We start from the raw sequence: 17231 nt of genomic DNA on the forward strand, positions 1-17231 counted from the left end.
TCATTTACCCTCTCCACTGTGACAGTGTCCCTAACCATTGTCTTAGTTTCCACCTCTACAGCCTCGACACTGAGACTAAAGAAGACGATCACAAGAACAAAAACTAGGAATATAGTTAAACAACTATATGGTCTATGTTGCACAACGTTTGCCGTTGTACGAGCTCGACAAGTGTCCTAGGCGTAGCAGGGACACGAAGGCAGCAACAGGCGAGGCACACTAACTCGTGTCAACAGAATTTAAAGCAATGGAAAACAAGTCAACCGTGTTGTTGCGTTCCATGATGCCTCCCAAACTTAGACTAAAGATGTGTGCTACTACTAGTCGTCTACTATGCAGTGATTGCCCCCATTTTGCATCCATTACCGAAGTTCCTGGTGAGGTTTCTCTTGGTAATTATTGAAGCAACTACATTTCCTTCTGGCTGCTCCTCCTTTTAAGAAAAGAGAAAGGGCATTGTCTTTAACTGGATATAGTTCAACACAACAACCATGCAATGCAAATGGATGGAGAAATTAATGTCCTTCACGACTGGTGTACCGCTTTGATGTAATGCAGTGGATGCAGAAATTATGTCCGTCACGACTGGTGTACTGCTTTGCTTTGATGTATGTTCTAGTGTCCGTACTATTGTTTTGCGTTTCATGTGGAGTTCAATTAATAGGCACTGTTCAGATTTGCCGATATTAATGTAATGCTTCCTTGGTATTCTTTGATGGTTCAAGTAATTTTGGTTTTCTTGGAATTGCATGGCAGCACATGTTTTGAATTGCTTTAATTTACATGAACTATGTTCCTAAAATAAATACTAAAAATGTTCCCGAACCAGCGTTTGCTTTGCTTTCCCAATTTTAATGTCGTCTCCAACCTCCACATTATCCCATTTTACCACACGGAAGAAGGCTTCTGAAAAGCACAAACAAATTCACGCTCTGTCTGTCATTAACAAATTGAAGAAGAAAAAAACTGAATAGCAATTGAAAGGATCAGCACACAAATTATGTGCCAAGTGTCCTTGGAATATTGGCTGCATGAATTTGACAAGGACAAGCAATAACAAAATTAAATGGCAATTTCTTGGAAACAGGGAACTTTGTATGAGATAGCAAGTATGAATATGACCAGAGTCTGGAAGTACATTGCTAATACGACATGAGCAGGACAGCAAATAGCCGGGTTCAAGGTTAAAAGTTAAGACCAGCAGAGACACCTGTAGGCCAAGAGGATTACAAATCTGTTCTACCCTGAGATGTACATGATTTTCAGGGGGTAAAAACGACACCATCGATCTCCCGGCCTATGGGCTTACATTACAGTGAAGCAGATAATATACACCCGGTTGCGCCAAAACCGAATCTCTGTGTGTTAATTCACACAGATACAACGCTCTGGCAGCCTCCTGCCATTTTGACACAAACAAGTCTGAAAAAAAAGGCACAAATTGCCAATCCATCTGTTCTACTAAAATGGAATCTGTAGCCTATATGTTCAGGAGGGAACGGTTGTCACGGCTTATACCTCGCCTGACAGTCGCCACTACATGGAGCGATGCTGGAGGAAATGCCTTCATTGAATTGATAGTTTGCGGCTGTTTGTTAAGCTAGTAGAATACCCTGACCTACTGTTAACGAGCATCCAGCACCTCCAAAAGACTCTCGGTTTCATGCTCCTTGAAAACCTGTATTGTTTAAAGATCAACAGGGGTTATAACCAGCTAATTACACATACCAGCTACAGAAGTAAACTGACGGGACTTCCCTTGCTAACCATAAGCCTATTCATATATGAGGTTGTGAAGTTTGTGATCCATAACATATATGAACATACCCAACATCTATGTCTAGTGATTACTTCCGATAAAAGATAGCTTCAAAAAGACATTAGCATGGTGTACGTGTCTTAAAGGAAAAACAGTTTGACTTTCTGATTCAAGTATCTGGATGACACAGCATTCAAAGATCAATAAGGTGGTGGAACTAGCGGTATTACCGGTTACCAAGGGTTGGAATTCAAAATGTACGCATTAATGCAATTTGTAATGATTATAGAATTACATTTCTGCAATGTGCCATGTAATGATTTGCCTATGTACAATCATACTACACAATAATAGGATAAAATATGGCCTGTTTTCCCAAATTAAAAAACATCAATGCTACTATCAATAATCACAAAGGATGAGGGGCTCAAGATAGGAGAACAATGAGCAATGATCCATAGTAAATGTTGGATTCCTATAGACCGGGATTAAACTAAATATTGTCACTTGCCAAAAGTTTGGCAGTTGTGAAAACATATCCGAGCATGTTGTCACTAAATAGCCAGTCATCTAAGACTAGGACCTAAAAACTAAAAATGTAGTCCTCTATCTGCTACACAATTTACAAATATCAAGTGGTACCTAAACATACAAGGTTAACAAGCAGACCAGAATACACAAAATAAATATGTATAGTATGCAGTATGCACGCACCTTAACAGGAAGAGTATTGCTGAACCCCTTCTGATTAAGAAAATCACCAGCAACTTGCTGCCAATCAATACTTTCAACACCTTTACTACACTCATATTCACCTCCTACCCATACGCATACCGTTTTAACTGCTTCTGCACTTCTGCTGGCATTAGGAGCAACAAAAATAAAAACTGTTTTTGGGTCAAGATCCTTGCGAGCGAATGCAGTCAGCTTCTCCATGCAGGGCCATCGGTAGACTAGTAGTTGAACATAATTACAGGCCTCTGAGTTAGTATGCTCAATTAATATGGTCTCACCGTGGACAGTAGCCTCTGAGTTGCTGTCAGTTGCTGTTGAACTAGTTCCGGTGCATTTCTCTGGGCAAGAAACACCAGTAAGCTGTTTCACACCATTGGTATTACTCTTATCCGTGGCTTCCTCTGCTTTGTGAATAGATGGTGCCCTTGGTGGCAATACTAGCTCCTTTGGGAGTGATGGCAGCTTCAGACCTGAAAATCCTCCTCTTCGTTCTGCTATAGATGAGACCTTGGACGGAGAGCGTATTGATCCCAGGACAGGCTTTGAATGTTCCGCATTAGATGACTGGCGAAGAGGAGACCTAGATGATGGCACCAAAGCGTGTGGCAAATTAGATGAAGCAGGTGAAAGACCAAGTGACGGTGGGGAGCTAGTTGAAGGTGACAGGGAGGGTGAGTCTGAACTGTACTTTGAACTAATGGTTGAATCTGATGATAAAGAGCTCGGAGAAAGGAAAGGCGGTGATATTGATGCCTCTGCAGTCAAGTGCTGTACCCGTGGATCCAAATCCCTTATCAGAGCAGAATCTGAATAAACTCGAGATAGTGATCTCGAGATAAACTTGCGCCTTAGTAAACTCCAGCTACTTTCTCTCGCTGGAAGATGGGTCTCATCTTCAGTACCAGAAGACGAGAATGCTGGAACAACACCCCCAGCTATCGCTTTCTGGACGAGCTCAAAATCAGAATCATAAGATTCCACTCTCCGGCTTCCCACGCCAGTCCTGGATGGTGAATCGATCTGCTCCTTGCCAAGCTTCATTTTGCTGTCTGAACTAATAGGTGCACTGGAAAAGGCGTCCCAAAATTCAGGTTGCTCCAACCCTTCTCTGACAACTTTGATCTGCCCCTGCACTTTCTCATACCTCACCACCTGAAAAGCTGCCGCTCTCGCATCCTTCTCCATTACTGTATCACATTTGATTCCAACCCAAACATAAATCGACGAGAGCACATGAACTATGAATGCACCCCTAGAGTCGAGGGCGGCAGGCGAGGGCTCATTCAGCATTTTGGGCACTAGATGCAGTGGAGCGTATGGGGAGTGAGGTGCCAACCGATACATCCTGAGCACTGAGTTTGGGGACAGAGGAATGGCATGCACCCGCTTCTGGCACTGAAGCAGCTGGCAGGCAAACCCCATGTTCGGATTCGCGATCCCCCTGGCAGCCTTCACAAACTGGAATGCGTCGTCGAAGCTCTGCCCTTCCCTCCACATCAAATACGCTATCACCAGCGATGTCGAGCGCGACACCCCCTGGCAGCAATGCACGAACACGCGCCCGGCCTGCTCCCTCACATCCTCGAAGTAATCAAACACGTCGTAGAGGATGCTGGTGATGTCCTCGGTGGGGCTGTCCTGCAGCCAGAGCGTGCGGTAGACGAGGTCCGACTTGAAGTACTCGGGGCAGACGAAGCCGACGCAGTTGAGGACGTGGGTGATGCCGTTCTTGCGCAGGATGTCGCGGTTCTTGGCGACGGCGTCGCCGCCAAGGTAGACGTGCTCGGCCACCTTGGAGCACTCCTTGTCGAAGAAGGCGATCTGGTCCTTGCGGCCCTGCGAGCGGAGGGTGGAGAGGTCGAGCCGGAGGCCCTCGCCGGGCTTGGCGGAGCCCGGGCCGCCGCCGCCGCCGCCCGCCTTGGAGGCGCCCGGGGTGGTGGGGTTGGGCCACTCGCCCACGTCGTCGGAGCCCGCCTTGGGCCACTCGTCCAGGCTGCGGCGGGTGATGGCGAGCGGCTGCAGCGGCGGGAGGCAGGCCCGGCCTTTCGACCGCGGGGTGAGCGGCGGGGGCCCCATCCGGGGCGGGAGCGGCGCCGCCTCCAGCCCCGCCTCGGCGGCCCGGGGCGCCGACCACGACGCGGAGCGCCAGAACTTGCGCCCGCCGCCGTCGTCGGGGTTGGCCATGGGCCGCGAATCCCGCGCGCCCCCACGCCCACCTGCGCCGACCAAACCACAAGATTCAAACACCATTATTCCCCATCCCCCCACCCCCAAGAACCAAGAACCGAAATTTTCCCAAACAAATCCGGAGAAACGCGCACCTGATCCAGGAACACACCGCCCGCGCCGCAAATCGGGAGCGCCCCGCGGGGATCCTCGGCGGGCCGGAGCGCGCGGGGGCGGGCAGGAGCAGATCGGGAGATCGGGCGGCGCCGGTCTCGGGGGAGGGGAAGGTGGAAGGAGGGCGAGAGAAGAAGGCCAGAAGCTAAAGTGGGTGAGGGTTTTGAGGAGGAGGGCGTCGGATGCGCCTGGAGATGCGTGCGGGGAGACGATCGGACGGTGGCGAGTGCGTGGGGTGGGCCCCGGGTTTGACGGGAGTGGTCGTGTTGACTGGCCTCGACGCGAGAGGGGAACGGGACAAGTTGGGCTGCCCCCTTTGGACAAAATGTTAGGTGCACCTGCTCTTTGGCAATGGCAACGGGGAGCGGCTAATTTGTAGCATTAGTGGCCAAACTTTTTGCCCCCCTATAGTAGAGTAGAAAGGAGGGCGGAAAGCCGGAAATCGGGATGAAAGGGCGGTCGAAACTGACGAAATTAAGTGACACCCTATTAGGAGAGGAGGGCGTGAAGCCGGAAATCGGGATGGAAGGGCGGTGGAAACCGGCAAAATTAAGTACCGGCATATTAGGAGAGGAAGGCGAAAGCCAGAAACCGAGATGAAAGGGCGATGGAAACGAGCAAAATTAAATACTAACACGGTGTCGACTCGAGTTATTTGGAATTTGTCCCGTCAGAGTATAAAGGAGGGCCTATAGTCTGAAACCGGGATGAAAACGGAGAAACTTAAGTATTGCCATGTTATGAAAAGGAAGGCACAAGGCCGGAACACACACATAGGTTCGACGATCAAAGATCTCACATGGTGTTGACAAGCCATTTCTCATGTAATATAGCAACTGTTTCACCATACAAGTATGGTCAAATATGATAGTATCACAACTGAAAGTAAGGTGCAAAGCCAGAAATCAAGACAAATACATGATGGAAACGGGCGAAATTGAGTACCGCCACACTTCGGAAGGAAGGAACGTAAGGCTGAAAACACACATAGAGGTTTGACAATGAAAGACCTCACATGGTGTCGACACGCCCCATTTCTCATGTAATATCACAAGCATGTCATCATACAAGTACTGTGAATTTGTCATATCACAACGATAAGGAAAGCACAACGTCAGAATTCAGGATGAAAACACGGTGGAAAACAGACAAAAAAATATAACAAACCACACTACAAGAAGAAGGCGCAAAGCCAGAAAGATGCACAGAGGTTTGAAAAATGGAAGACCTCAGGCGGCATGGACGATATCGCAATCATTTTATATTACAAGTACAAATGAACCGGTAATATCACAATCGAAAAGAAAGGAGCAAAGCCAAAAATCAAGACGAAAACACGGTAAAAAATGGGTGAAATCTAACACCGCCACGTCACAAACAGAAGGCGCAAAGCCAAAAACGTGCACAGAAGATTGAGGATGAAAGACCTCACACGGTGGCCGACGCAAACCTTTCCTTATCTAATATCACATCAATTTTTGTATCAAAATGCACTGACGCTCACTTCGACGGCATGATAATTCTTTTTTTTGCGTGTGACAGCATGATAATTCGTTTGCAATGCCTCTTTTTCCGGCAGGTTGGATTGTTCAGCATCCATCTATCCATTTTCAATGTTTGCAGTAAATTATGGGTTATGTTATTGTACTCCATGCAACGTAGTAAGATGTGTGGGAGACCAGAACACTTCGCCATTTCTTAAAAGAGAGTTGGTCAAATCAACAAACTACTGCGGATATGCATGGGACGTATGATAAGTCTAGCGTTTCTATAGCTCGTCGCATGCTCTTGTTTTGTTTTATATGTGTGGTCAGCTGGTCAAGGACAATAATTAAAATTTGTTCGTATACCTTTGGGTTATTGATTCAGAAATAATACCAATCTTGGTCAATACGTAAGGTCCATTGTCTCCTTGTGCACGCACCTGTCGCTGTTGTGAATTGCCATGCTCACTCCACAGTCGTGACCGTAAAAAAAGATATAATTATTAGACTTCCCTCTCAACTACAACATCATTTCCAGAAATAGTGATCTAAACGCTCTTATACTTCTTTACAGAGGAATTAACAAATTATTTTATTCTCAACTTTCTTCTTTCGTCCTCGATATATTGTTTGTATCAAGCGTGAGAGGCCGTTATACAAATATAAATACTCCCTCTGTTCTCAGACGGAGGGAGTATATCATATGGGATGGGAATGCTTGGAACAGCGGTAATTTATCGCAAAATTTGGCAGAAAATCCGCTTCTGAAAACAAAAATCTACGCCTGGATTCATGTGTTCCAAACGAGCCCTAAACCAATTTTTGGTTTCATCCGGAGAAAAAAAAAATTCTCCTGTAGGGCGAGCAAGAAATGAGGCTACCAGCAGCAAATAGTAGATAGACGTCATGATCAGAGACCAGGAAAAAATACCACTATCCCAAGCAAATTCTTCAGTCAGCATCAGTAGTCCAAGAGGCAAGAGCCAATCTTTCTCTTATTTCCGGTACACAGAAAAAGGCTTCAGACAGCAGCCCAGTTATTTATGGCAGTATATACCTTGCTTCAGCCTCACTGCAAAACTAAACAATGGGCAGAGGGGGGGAAAGCCAGCAGATACATATGGCCAAAGGATGGTGACATGGTAGGACAACGACCTGTAACAAATGACCAAAACTTTTCTTTGTTTTCAGGAACGGTTTTTCCTTTTCGGCGATAAATGGCCCGAAACTTTGTTCTCATCTCCAAGCAAGGGACGGCGAACATGTTGTCGTGGATCGCACGCGCCATTAATGCCATCTTGGACCAGCAAGGGCACTGGGGCAAGCAAGGGTGTGTGTTTTCAGGTCAAAGACAAATCCAGGGAAAGGGTGATGAATGAAAGTGATGGAGGGGTCCAAAATATCCGAATGCAAGTAGAGTAAGCAGAGACGGTTGAAATATCCACACACACTGAGATTCACATCACCTCCCTTTTACCAGTTCAAAGGAGCCCTGCTTGGCCTATTGGCCAGTTGCAAATGTTGATCCGGAAACTCGTGTTCAACAAACAGGACTGTTGAAAAGGCGCGCGAAGAACACTGTTACATCAGCGACCGCCTTTTCTCCCGTCGGATAGAGCAAAGCTGGGGTTTTATTGGAGTTTCGGGGTGAAATACACGGGGAAGGATCATGGGGTTTTATTGTCACAGGTGTATGGGGTAATATGGATGCAAGTGAACTTACAGACATGGTACAGTAGAAGTGACAACACCATTTTGGTACAGTGTGGGGGAGGGTGTATCGAGGCGCGGCCAAACCCCCTCATGTGTATCTTACACTTTCCATGATCTGTTTACTGCACAAAACATGAGCCAGGGCCGATTGGAGGCCGCCGAGCATAGAAGTTTGTGACTGGGGCTGCAGCGATACCGCGGTGATTCAGCAGGCATCTGAAGTAGTGTAGCCGAGCCAGGACGGTTGTTTCCAGGTCTTGGGCCGATATGGCCTCCAACTGACTCCACATACGCTCTGCATTATTTTGATAGCGACACATAAGTTCCTAGAGAAATAATTGAAAGAAAAAGGAGGATGCAACGAAAGCCTCCCAACCTGTATAGTTCATACCTGCTGCCGCAGCTGCTCGTGGCCATATGGTTTGTTGGACATCGGAGGTGTCTGCAGTCTCACCCCACATGCAAACCTCTCCACCCAGTACCAACTTTTGCTGCGCTGAGTCGTTTATTCCTGCAAGTGGCTCGGCAGTGTAGACTTCTTCCCACGGAACATCAAGATGATCAAGGTACCATACACCTTGGTTACTCATTATACATCTCAAACCCTTTGCAACAACTTTAGGGCAGACCCCAGGACCCAACCTGAAATATGTGAAGGTTCAGCTCATGCGCAAATTATCTTGGATAATGGGTATTTGAAGATGGTTGTCGCAAACTGATTCAGTTGCTCAAAGCAGGCTTATGAATTACCAGTTATGCACAACAGTCCGGGGATTGAGGCTTCCTCCGAATGAGTTGAAGGTTTCCTCCCTGCAGAATGAAGAGGGTCCCAATGCCACAGACGAATGGTAAATGAAACCTCTTTCTCTTTTAAATAAAATAAATAAATTCAAGGAAGGATGTAATGCGCAGACCAATTTACAGGAATCCAGTTAAGATCAATTGCTATCTCCTGAGCTTTCAGCACGAAGTATTTGTAAGCATCCTTTGTAGTCATGTTGCGTTCATCAAGCCTGGCATAGGTGGTGCTCAGTAATTAAACGAGAAGACCGTCTAACACAAGATTGATAAATCATTCATGAAACCAAGTACACAGATAGTATTTCATACCACTGCTTCACATGTGGTGTTAAATTCCAGCAGCCTGAGATGGATATCGAAATGAGGTGGATAATTTTCAGAGAAACAACAAAACCTCAGTAAGACAACAGAACATTGATATAACAATATATATCATTCTATCATCCTGTACCCAAAAATATGTAGAACTGGTATACACCTACTTATGTGGCAACTTCATTTGATCAGATTAAATTCCCCCCAAACAAATAACATGTGTCCCTTTTAAGGCACATAGAACCTACAAATTCAAACTGAGGTATTTCTATTTGGTACAGCACACAAGAAGGTTCTCTCTTACGTAGCAGTTTAATTGGAAGATAATTGCTCCACTCTCAGAACTTGTAACTTTCATGTTCTTACTAACAAACTGCCTTCTGTTAGGCAAGAGAAGCAGACCAACCTGTATATACTTCATCGCCACCCAGGTGAAACAGCCCAAACGGAAAGATTCTTCTCATATCTGAAAAAAAGGAAAGTAAATTTCAAGTCAGAGGGTCAGTTGTATTGCAGGAAACACACAATGTCCCAGAACTGCCATTGACAGTAGGGTCATTATTGTGGAACTGCCATCAGCAGATATTGTACAGGATGATGGTCCTACTACAGCTATACAGAATTATGTATGCCTTGCGCTGCTTATCAGTGGTCAATATAGCATGCACATGCTTCTAATGAACCCAACTGTCCAATCCAATATAGGACATACAATTATTGGCTAGGCCCTACAGAAGGCATGCCAAATGTTTCTAACAAATTATTGGTTCATGAAATTATATAGTTAATTAAATAACTTCACGAGTAAGCTTATAATGGTAAAATATAGGAAAAGTTGAGTTATTCGGTCCATTTTCATACTCACCTGTGAAGGACCACTACCAGGTAAAGCACCAAATACAAATGTGAATTGTGATATATATGCTGAATGGCATAAACATATAATGTGCCTTTCCCGTTTCACATTTTATTATTTTCATATTTTCTTGTTTACTTTCGAAGAAAAATAAACATTCAAGTTCAAACATAAATAGCAAGGGAGTTGACATTGAACATAAGTAGTAGTAATAATACTAAATTCTTAAATGAATTGACTTTTTTTGGAGTAATGCCCAGGAGGAACTGGGCCTCAATTTTAATCAAGGGAAAGCTGCTGTTCGAACCAGGCTGGCTAGCCTACCATCTATTAGTGATTCTGCTTCAATAGGTTAACTGAACTTTGCAAGAAAAAAGGGATAAGAGTCTAACCAGACAAAATTCCAGTTATTACTTCAAATGTGAAATTACTAGAAACATCTAATGGCTCTGTACAGCTAACAGAAGGCCAAAGTTTTGGATATCCATTTCCCCTGCAGATATTTAAAAGCATGCATAAATTTGCAGAGCAGAAAACAAATGGGTACTTCATAAGTTCATATGACAAGAACCATGACAAATTAAACACTTAATCTGCAATGGTTGCTTGCGTAGTCAGGTAACCTATTTACTAAATCTTCAGTTGCTTGGGTAGTTGGATACACAAGTGTGTAATACATCTAATTAATCAGATAGCACAAATAGTGATTAAATATTGATGTACTCAATCATGGGAGCCTGGAGCAACAACCTGTTTAAATGATATACAAAACAACAGGTGCTGATTTTTTTTATATTTTGCACAGGAGTAACTAGGTTTAGATTACAGACCAACTGAGAGAGAGAAAAGGTATCCAAACATAATACTCCTAACTCCCTCCATCCCAAAATAAGTGTGGTGGCTTTAGTTTGCCACGACACTTATTTTGGGACGGAGGCAGTATGTCATGAAGTCTACAGGCAAACTCACCATGATTCTGCATGACCAGGTACGTCAATTTCCGCCATGACATGGATACCTGAGAGAAGTAAAGAACAGTAAAAACGTGAAGCCTTTGCAGTGGACTAATTGTTTGCACAAGCATTAAGGAACACGTGATGAAGTGTTCGGTAAATATGTGAGTATGTAATTAACCAATATGATCCCTCATAAATTTCAACAGAATTAGTGTGTCTTTCCTTTGCATATCTGTAGTCCTTGCATATTTTTTTGTTTCAGAACACGATAAGATGACAAGAAATTTCATCAACTGGAGAACATACCTCTTTTCTTAGCATAACTTTAGCATGGTGAAGTCGCGGTGAAAACAAATAGAGAAGATTAGTCAGGTACATAAGTGAAATAAAAAAAAACTTGACAACATAATATAAAGAAGGTTATAAAATATAAACTGAAATTACAAACTTAACATACCTGACAATATAGCGTGCATCTTCCACTGTGTACCGCTCTGATTTTGAATATGAACCTTTCCATAGATTTGGATATGATGGTATCTCCAATGGAAAAGATTGTTCGTCGATGATATGCCAATGAAGAACGTTCTACTGGACACAACTCTAGTTTGAGTATGAAGATACGGAGAAAGGAGAAGTAATTCAGGTAAACTAGTAGCATGATCCCAAAGATAATAGGTTACCAGCTTAGAAAATGACATGGAGTCAATCACTTGCTTTATCACATCAACTGGGAGGTAATGCCTTGAGGTGTCTGCAATAGAAGTGACAGAGGGAAGACTAATCAACATGGCATTCTGCATTAAAATTGCAGTCGATTACCCAGTCATATTAGCAAAAGTATTAAGAGTAATTGATACTTACCTAGCATCAAGCCACGGAAGGCAAAGCGTGGTTCATCCTGAATGTACCATGGTGCATACCGCACTTCGACATTTTTTGTATCGTAGTTAAAAACACATAACTGACTGAATGTCTGTCAAATAATTCAACAAGGGGGAAAATCATAATGCTGATTAGTGAATGGATACATCAGACCACATGTATGTTCAAGTGAGTGCTTATGATCAATGATCCGACCAAGGAGATTCTATAAGCTCTAACTAGGTCTTTAAAGATGATAAAACAGGTGTACAAGTGGCAGGGTTATTAACACAAAATATATTCAAAATGGGGTTCCTCAAATCTAAAATTCTGCAAAACATGGTCATACCTCTAGTCCGCGAATAGCTCCATATATTGTATTAGCCTACAAAGACAGACAAAATATAGCTTCAGTGACACTACGCTTGTGCATATAGAAGAAAGGTGGAACAATTCTATAAATAAGTTCCTTCCTGATAAAATAATTTTACATACAATAAATTTAATTTAATTTTCAATTGTCAGAACCTGTGCATCTAAGAGAGCTGTTAGACCGTCCTATGTAGAAGAATTTAGGTTGAGATGAACACAACTGTCACTGTACTATTAGCAGAAACTAACCATAGTTGTTAAGTGATCCACAACCATTGACCATCACTTAAACCCAATCCGCAACTGATGTAATGTACAGCAATGTGAGCATTCCCCGTGGCAGTTGCTCGTAAGATAACCCAAGGTTAAGTGTTTTGTGCCTGGAGTTATGTGTTTTTAACTGATTGAATGAATGTCTGTCAAATGACCCCAAGTGTTCGCTTCCACATTTCACGAGACACAAAAATATGTGCAAGCTTTAGCCCAAATCCCAACGGAAAAAAGTTCATCCAAACAGAAACTGTGCTCTACGATTATGCTGCATCTGCAGCAGAGCAGCACCACATCTACACAGTGACAATAAGTAATTAAGGGAGGATGGAGCTGCCTTCGCTGAAATTCCCACAAAGCATTTCAGCAGAATCATCCCAAACGTACGTATGTGGTGGAAGAGAAGAAATATCACCTCTATGGTTGCTCCGCCGACAATGGAATTGGCGCCGCCCGCCGCCGCGATGTAGATCGTGTAGCTCTCGTCCACCCCCAGCTCCAGCTGCATACCGGAAAAAACGGAGAAAAATCACGCTCGCGCTCCTTACCCAGACGAAGCAAGCGACAACCAAACCTCGCAGTGGCAGGCACACTGCGAACAAGAACAGCCGTACCGTCTCATCGGCGGAGGCGACGACGACGGTGAGCCTGGCGACGTCGTACCCCGCCGACGCGGGGCGGGCCGCGTGCGCCCACGGGGAGAATATGAGGTGCCTGTACCTCTCGAACGCCTCCGCGACGGCCGCGGCGCCGGCGCCGGCGCCCTGGGGGTCGAGCGCGAGGTCGGGGTCAACGGCGAGGGTCTGCGTGCCGGAGGTGAAGTTCTTGGGCAGCGGCCAGATGTAGACGGGGTTCCCCGAGGCGGTGAAGTTCGCCGGGGCCGGGTGGCGCCGGGCCGCCGCCGCGCCGGAGACGGCGACGAGGGCCAGGAGGAGGTGAGTGAGGAGTTTGGGGGGCATTTTGGTAAACTTTTGTCGGGATAATTCTCGGGTTTAAATTGTGATTCCGAGGGGTTGGGTGGGAGAATCATTGAGGTTAATATATGTGGCGCGAGATGTGAACGCTTTTCCTTTAGCCCCTTCAATAGTTCCGCATATTACAATACAGTCACTTACTACTCACTCTATTCCTATATATTTGTCTTTCTAAAGATTTCAAAAAATGACTACATACGAAGCAAAATGAGTGAATCTACACCCTAAAATATGTCTATATACATCCATATGTGATAGTCCATTTAAAATCTCTAAAAAGACAAATATTTAGGAACGAAGGAAGTAATATACTATATTGTTAAAAACATTTTTATATTATAGACGGAGGGAGTAATATACTATCATCATTCATGATCTTCATTTGGAGAAAAACTTCTTACATTCTGAATGAACAAAAATGAGCTGAATTTTGTGAATAGAAATTCATAGCGTGTTGGGGTTTGACATGTATTAGATTTTAAAAGTCCGAATGCAGCGCCTAAACACTTGTCATGTTCATTCGCAAAAACATTTATGAACAGGAACAATAGAAAATGTAGTGTTTCGAGCAATGGCATACCCAAGGTTTAATAAAAAAATAAATTATATCAAGTCACAATGCTTATGTGTGTATAATAGTAATAATGTTCTGATACTCAAGCTTATATTTACGGTTTTTTCATTTATGATTAACGTCAAAAAGCATAGAGAAATCTAACAATACTCGGACTTGATCCAACTCAAGACATATTGCATGTTCAGCAGTCAAGCTTGGTGAAAGAGCCCGTGGAATCTTGCAAAAATCATGAATGCCACATCTCTGCATTCCTCAATTTCTTCTGGTACGGAGCAGGGCCGGTCCTGATATTTTAGGGGCCCAGGGCGAAATTACAACCCGGGGCCCCTACTATAAAGATGAAAATAATAATCTCATTTTTTAGTTCATTGCTTTACTTAACTTATTATTGTTTATTGATCCAAAATAAAACAAAAATTGTAAATGGTGTATTCCTTTACTTAATTAGACAAATCGAATATCTGATAGAGGGTAAACATCAAGATGAAAGGTTTAAAGTTTAAAAGCTTCATTTGCAATAATAAAAAATCATTTACCTACCCGATGGCTACGGGAGTCTGAGTGGCTTTATTATATAACCGTGCTTGGATTGAAGTTATGCTTGTAAGAATAGCTGAGACCTTCTTCCAATTTTTAAGTTAAATTTGCAGTCATGATAATTTGTGGAGAGAATGCAAAGAACGACAATCGAACACATAGCAGGCAGTTTTTTCAATAGATAAGGCGATTGGTGTTGTGTTGACAAACTCCAAATTGAAGTAAGAAATAGAGCAACAGGCACACAAAATCAAAATTTTGTACTGCATCATATGCGGGACTTTCAAAGATCTGACTGCTGCTGCACCATATGAACGTGACCAACTAGAAAGAGGAGGTTAGGGATGACCTTATAAGTGGGATGGCTTTATTTTGCACATGAGAGGCATCTCACAAATGCGGGATAACACAATGGGCCCGGTGACCTAGAGGAAGACCAGCCGGCCGTATGGCGGAGAGCGATCTACATCGGCAACACGTATCACGATTGGACCTTCGGGGGAATAGTATCGTCACGAAGCGGCGAACTCGCAAAGGGAAAAAGAAAAACATGACTACTCGTGGACTACGTGCGTCTAGGTCGCTGCCTCCTTATGATCTGGGCCATGGGCTCCTTGCGAACCCTGGAGGGGCCCCCAAGATTTCAGGGGCCCTAGGCGGCCGCCTCGTTGCCACCCCCTCAGGGCCAGCCCTGGTACGGAGTGTAAATTTGCGTGAGTTCTCACGTGTCAAGCAGCATAAAAGTCTCTTGCCAAGAGCAACCACAGATGGAAACACAGAAAACAAAGGCATTGCCATAGAGCTGTGTGTGGACTAGAACGCAAATACTGAGATAAAGCAGGGGTTCCCTGCGCAAGACCGGCGAGACAGCGGCGAACAACCAGGTTGGGCCCCCACGTGGTGCCACGCCTGGCCGGGGGCAGCAATAATCCTCGCCAGCTCAGCGGGCCCCACCTGCCAGCGCCGGTGCCCACGCCACGCCACGCAACCCACCTGCTGCCTGCGCCCTCCCCGTGTGCTGCTGGCGCCTTTGCGTCTCATCGGCCAGCAGCATCTGGCGTCAGTGGCCAGCTTCGTCCCCGGATTCCCTTTCCGTTGTGCTCTCGTGCGCGTGTCCTTCCGGCTTTGGCATCTTCTCTGCCGCCAAGATTTAGAGAAGAGACCACATGCAGTGTTGAGATCACGGTGAATTTAGAAATTTTTCTGAAGAAAGATTGTTTGTCTTTGGGGGCAGGTGCGCCGGTTCCAGGTCTGTTTCACCGGAGCTGGAGCACCCTTTGGAGTGAAGACTGGGTGAGGTAGGTAGGTAGGCCAAGTACACTCACCCCTCTTCTGGGGTTGACGTCCGTGGTGGTGACTGAGCAACGGCGTTGTCGTTGGTTTACTTCATCCTGGTCTACAGGGACGAAGCTAGAAAAAATTGTCATTGGGGTCAACCAATGTCCAATGCCTACTACAACAAATGCTATGGTGTGACTCACGCTGAGAGCAATATAAAAAGAAAAAACCAAAAATATGCCCACTATAACACAAATAGAAATAACATCCAAGGGCGACATGAAGAGCGAAAATATGCAATGAGCCAATGATAAACTAGTATCATAATAATAAGATTGTCATACCAAGTACTGGTTCCACAAAGTCATAAAATCATTTGTTTTACATATTCAGGGAAAATAAGCAAAAAATATGACTTCTAACAATTTCATTTGTAACTTCCTGAAAAGGATGAACGAAAGTAATAAATTATATTCACAACAATGGTGTGTAATAAATAATATAGAGAATAAATAGCATAAACAAAAAGTAAGAGTGATGTTAGACTCACATTTTATAACTTGCCTTCTCGATCTCCCATCTTCTTAAATAGATCAATTACGGCGTCATTCATAATGGTAGCAAATATATCTTTCTCCACATAGCAAATCAAGCAATCACTCATGAACTGGTCACCCATTTTGTTGCGTAAAACACTCCTCACAATATTCATTGCTGAAAAGCATCTCCCCACTGACGTTGTGGCAACCGGCAAAATTAGCACTAGCTTCAGAAGTTGATACACCAAAGGGAAAGCAAGATGCTTCTTAGTGTCCACCAACTTTTTAGCAAGATCCGCAATGCCATCCAAATTGGCAAATCTTTGGTCTGCTCGGACATTGTCAATGTAAATCCGAAGTTCATGTCCAAGATCCATCGATTTTGATGAATCGAAATCCCCAGGATAAAACTCAGCTAGCTTCAACAAACTCTCCAAGTTAAAAGCAGCGAAAGAGTTTTTTGGGTTGAAAGAAGCCATGTGAATAAGCAATGCATAATTTACTTCACTGAATCCATCATCAAACTCTCGTCCTCATTGAATAAGTAGTAATTTACCTTTGCAAAATAATTTGCAAGTTCCTTTTGAATATCTGGAGACACCCATTTGCAATTTTTTGGAGCATTCTTAAGAACTACATTCCTCACATCCTCATTCTGACTTGCTAATGTTTGTACCAACTCTTGAAAATCCCCCTTATTTTTGGATTCCTCTGATTCATCATTGCCACGGAAAGCTAAACCTTGATGTAACAAGTATCTAACAGATTCGACGGTAGTATTCAGCCAAATATGATTTTGCCTTTTTGTGATATCAGTTTGCTTGTTGAGGGCAACTTTAATGGACTGATCTCGATTCATCA

General features: G+C 44.1%; 2 protein-coding genes across 3 annotated transcripts; both read right to left on the reverse strand.

The window, feature by feature from the left end:
- Window positions 1–1159: 1159 nt before the first annotated feature.
- Window positions 1160–4976, reverse strand: MKP1 (mitogen-activated protein kinase phosphatase 1). 2 transcript variants are annotated; one of them, XM_048708295.2, is made up of 4 exons: window positions 4816–4976; window positions 3183–4710; window positions 2474–3074; window positions 1160–1678 (listed from the first exon to the last, which is right to left on the reverse strand). In XM_048708295.2, exons 2-4 carry the CDS (start codon window positions 4676–4678, stop codon window positions 1625–1627), a joined length of 2151 nt encoding a protein of 716 aa, XP_048564252.2. In that variant the 5' UTR covers window positions 4679–4710; window positions 4816–4976; the 3' UTR covers window positions 1160–1624. The 2 variants fall into 2 exon arrangements, with proteins under 2 accessions (XP_048564252.2, XP_048564246.2); XM_048708289.2 differs by having other exon boundaries at window positions 2474–4710; window positions 4816–4975.
- Window positions 4977–7931: 2955 nt separating this feature from the next.
- On the reverse strand, window positions 7932–13482 carry HEXO1 (beta-hexosaminidase 1). Its single transcript, XM_048708282.2, has 15 exons — window positions 13080–13482; window positions 12881–12967; window positions 12173–12208; window positions 11824–11935; window positions 11643–11713; window positions 11417–11547; window positions 11266–11282; window positions 10973–11021; window positions 10396–10496; window positions 9554–9613; window positions 9142–9175; window positions 8946–9044; window positions 8782–8841; window positions 8423–8673; window positions 7932–8326 (listed from the first exon to the last, which is right to left on the reverse strand). Exons 1-15 carry the CDS (start codon window positions 13422–13424, stop codon window positions 8151–8153), a joined length of 1629 nt encoding a protein of 542 aa, XP_048564239.2. The 5' UTR covers window positions 13425–13482; the 3' UTR covers window positions 7932–8150.
- Window positions 13483–17231: the final 3749 nt, after the last annotated feature.

The sequence above is a fragment of the Triticum urartu genome, chromosome 1A, assembly GCF_056163025.1.
Source record: "Triticum urartu cultivar PI428250 chromosome 1A, HENAU_Tu73, whole genome shotgun sequence".
Taxonomy (NCBI): domain Eukaryota; kingdom Viridiplantae; phylum Streptophyta; class Magnoliopsida; order Poales; family Poaceae; genus Triticum; species Triticum urartu.

What these genes read in the sequence shown, in the direction of transcription:
- MKP1 (XM_048708289.2), bottom strand. Translation starts at nt 4,678, where the DNA reads ATGGCCAACCCCGACGACGGCGGCGGGCGCAAGTTCTGGCGCTCCGCG. An exon ending in GCAATACTCTTCCTGTTAAG is followed by an intron (nt 1,679 to 2,473) that starts GTGCGTGCATAC and finishes TAAACAATACAG; the next exon opens with GTTTTCAAGGAGCATGAAAC.
- HEXO1 (XM_048708282.2), bottom strand. Translation starts at nt 13,424, where the DNA reads ATGCCCCCCAAACTCCTCACTCACCTCCTCCTGGCCCTCGTCGCCGTC. An exon ending in CCTGGTCATGCAGAATCATG is followed by an intron (nt 10,497 to 10,972) that starts GTGAGTTTGCCT and finishes AAATATCTGCAG; the next exon opens with GGGAAATGGATATCCAAAAC. An exon ending in ACGAGCAGCTGCGGCAGCAG is followed by an intron (nt 8,327 to 8,422) that starts GTATGAACTATA and finishes AAAATAATGCAG; the next exon opens with AGCGTATGTGGAGTCAGTTG.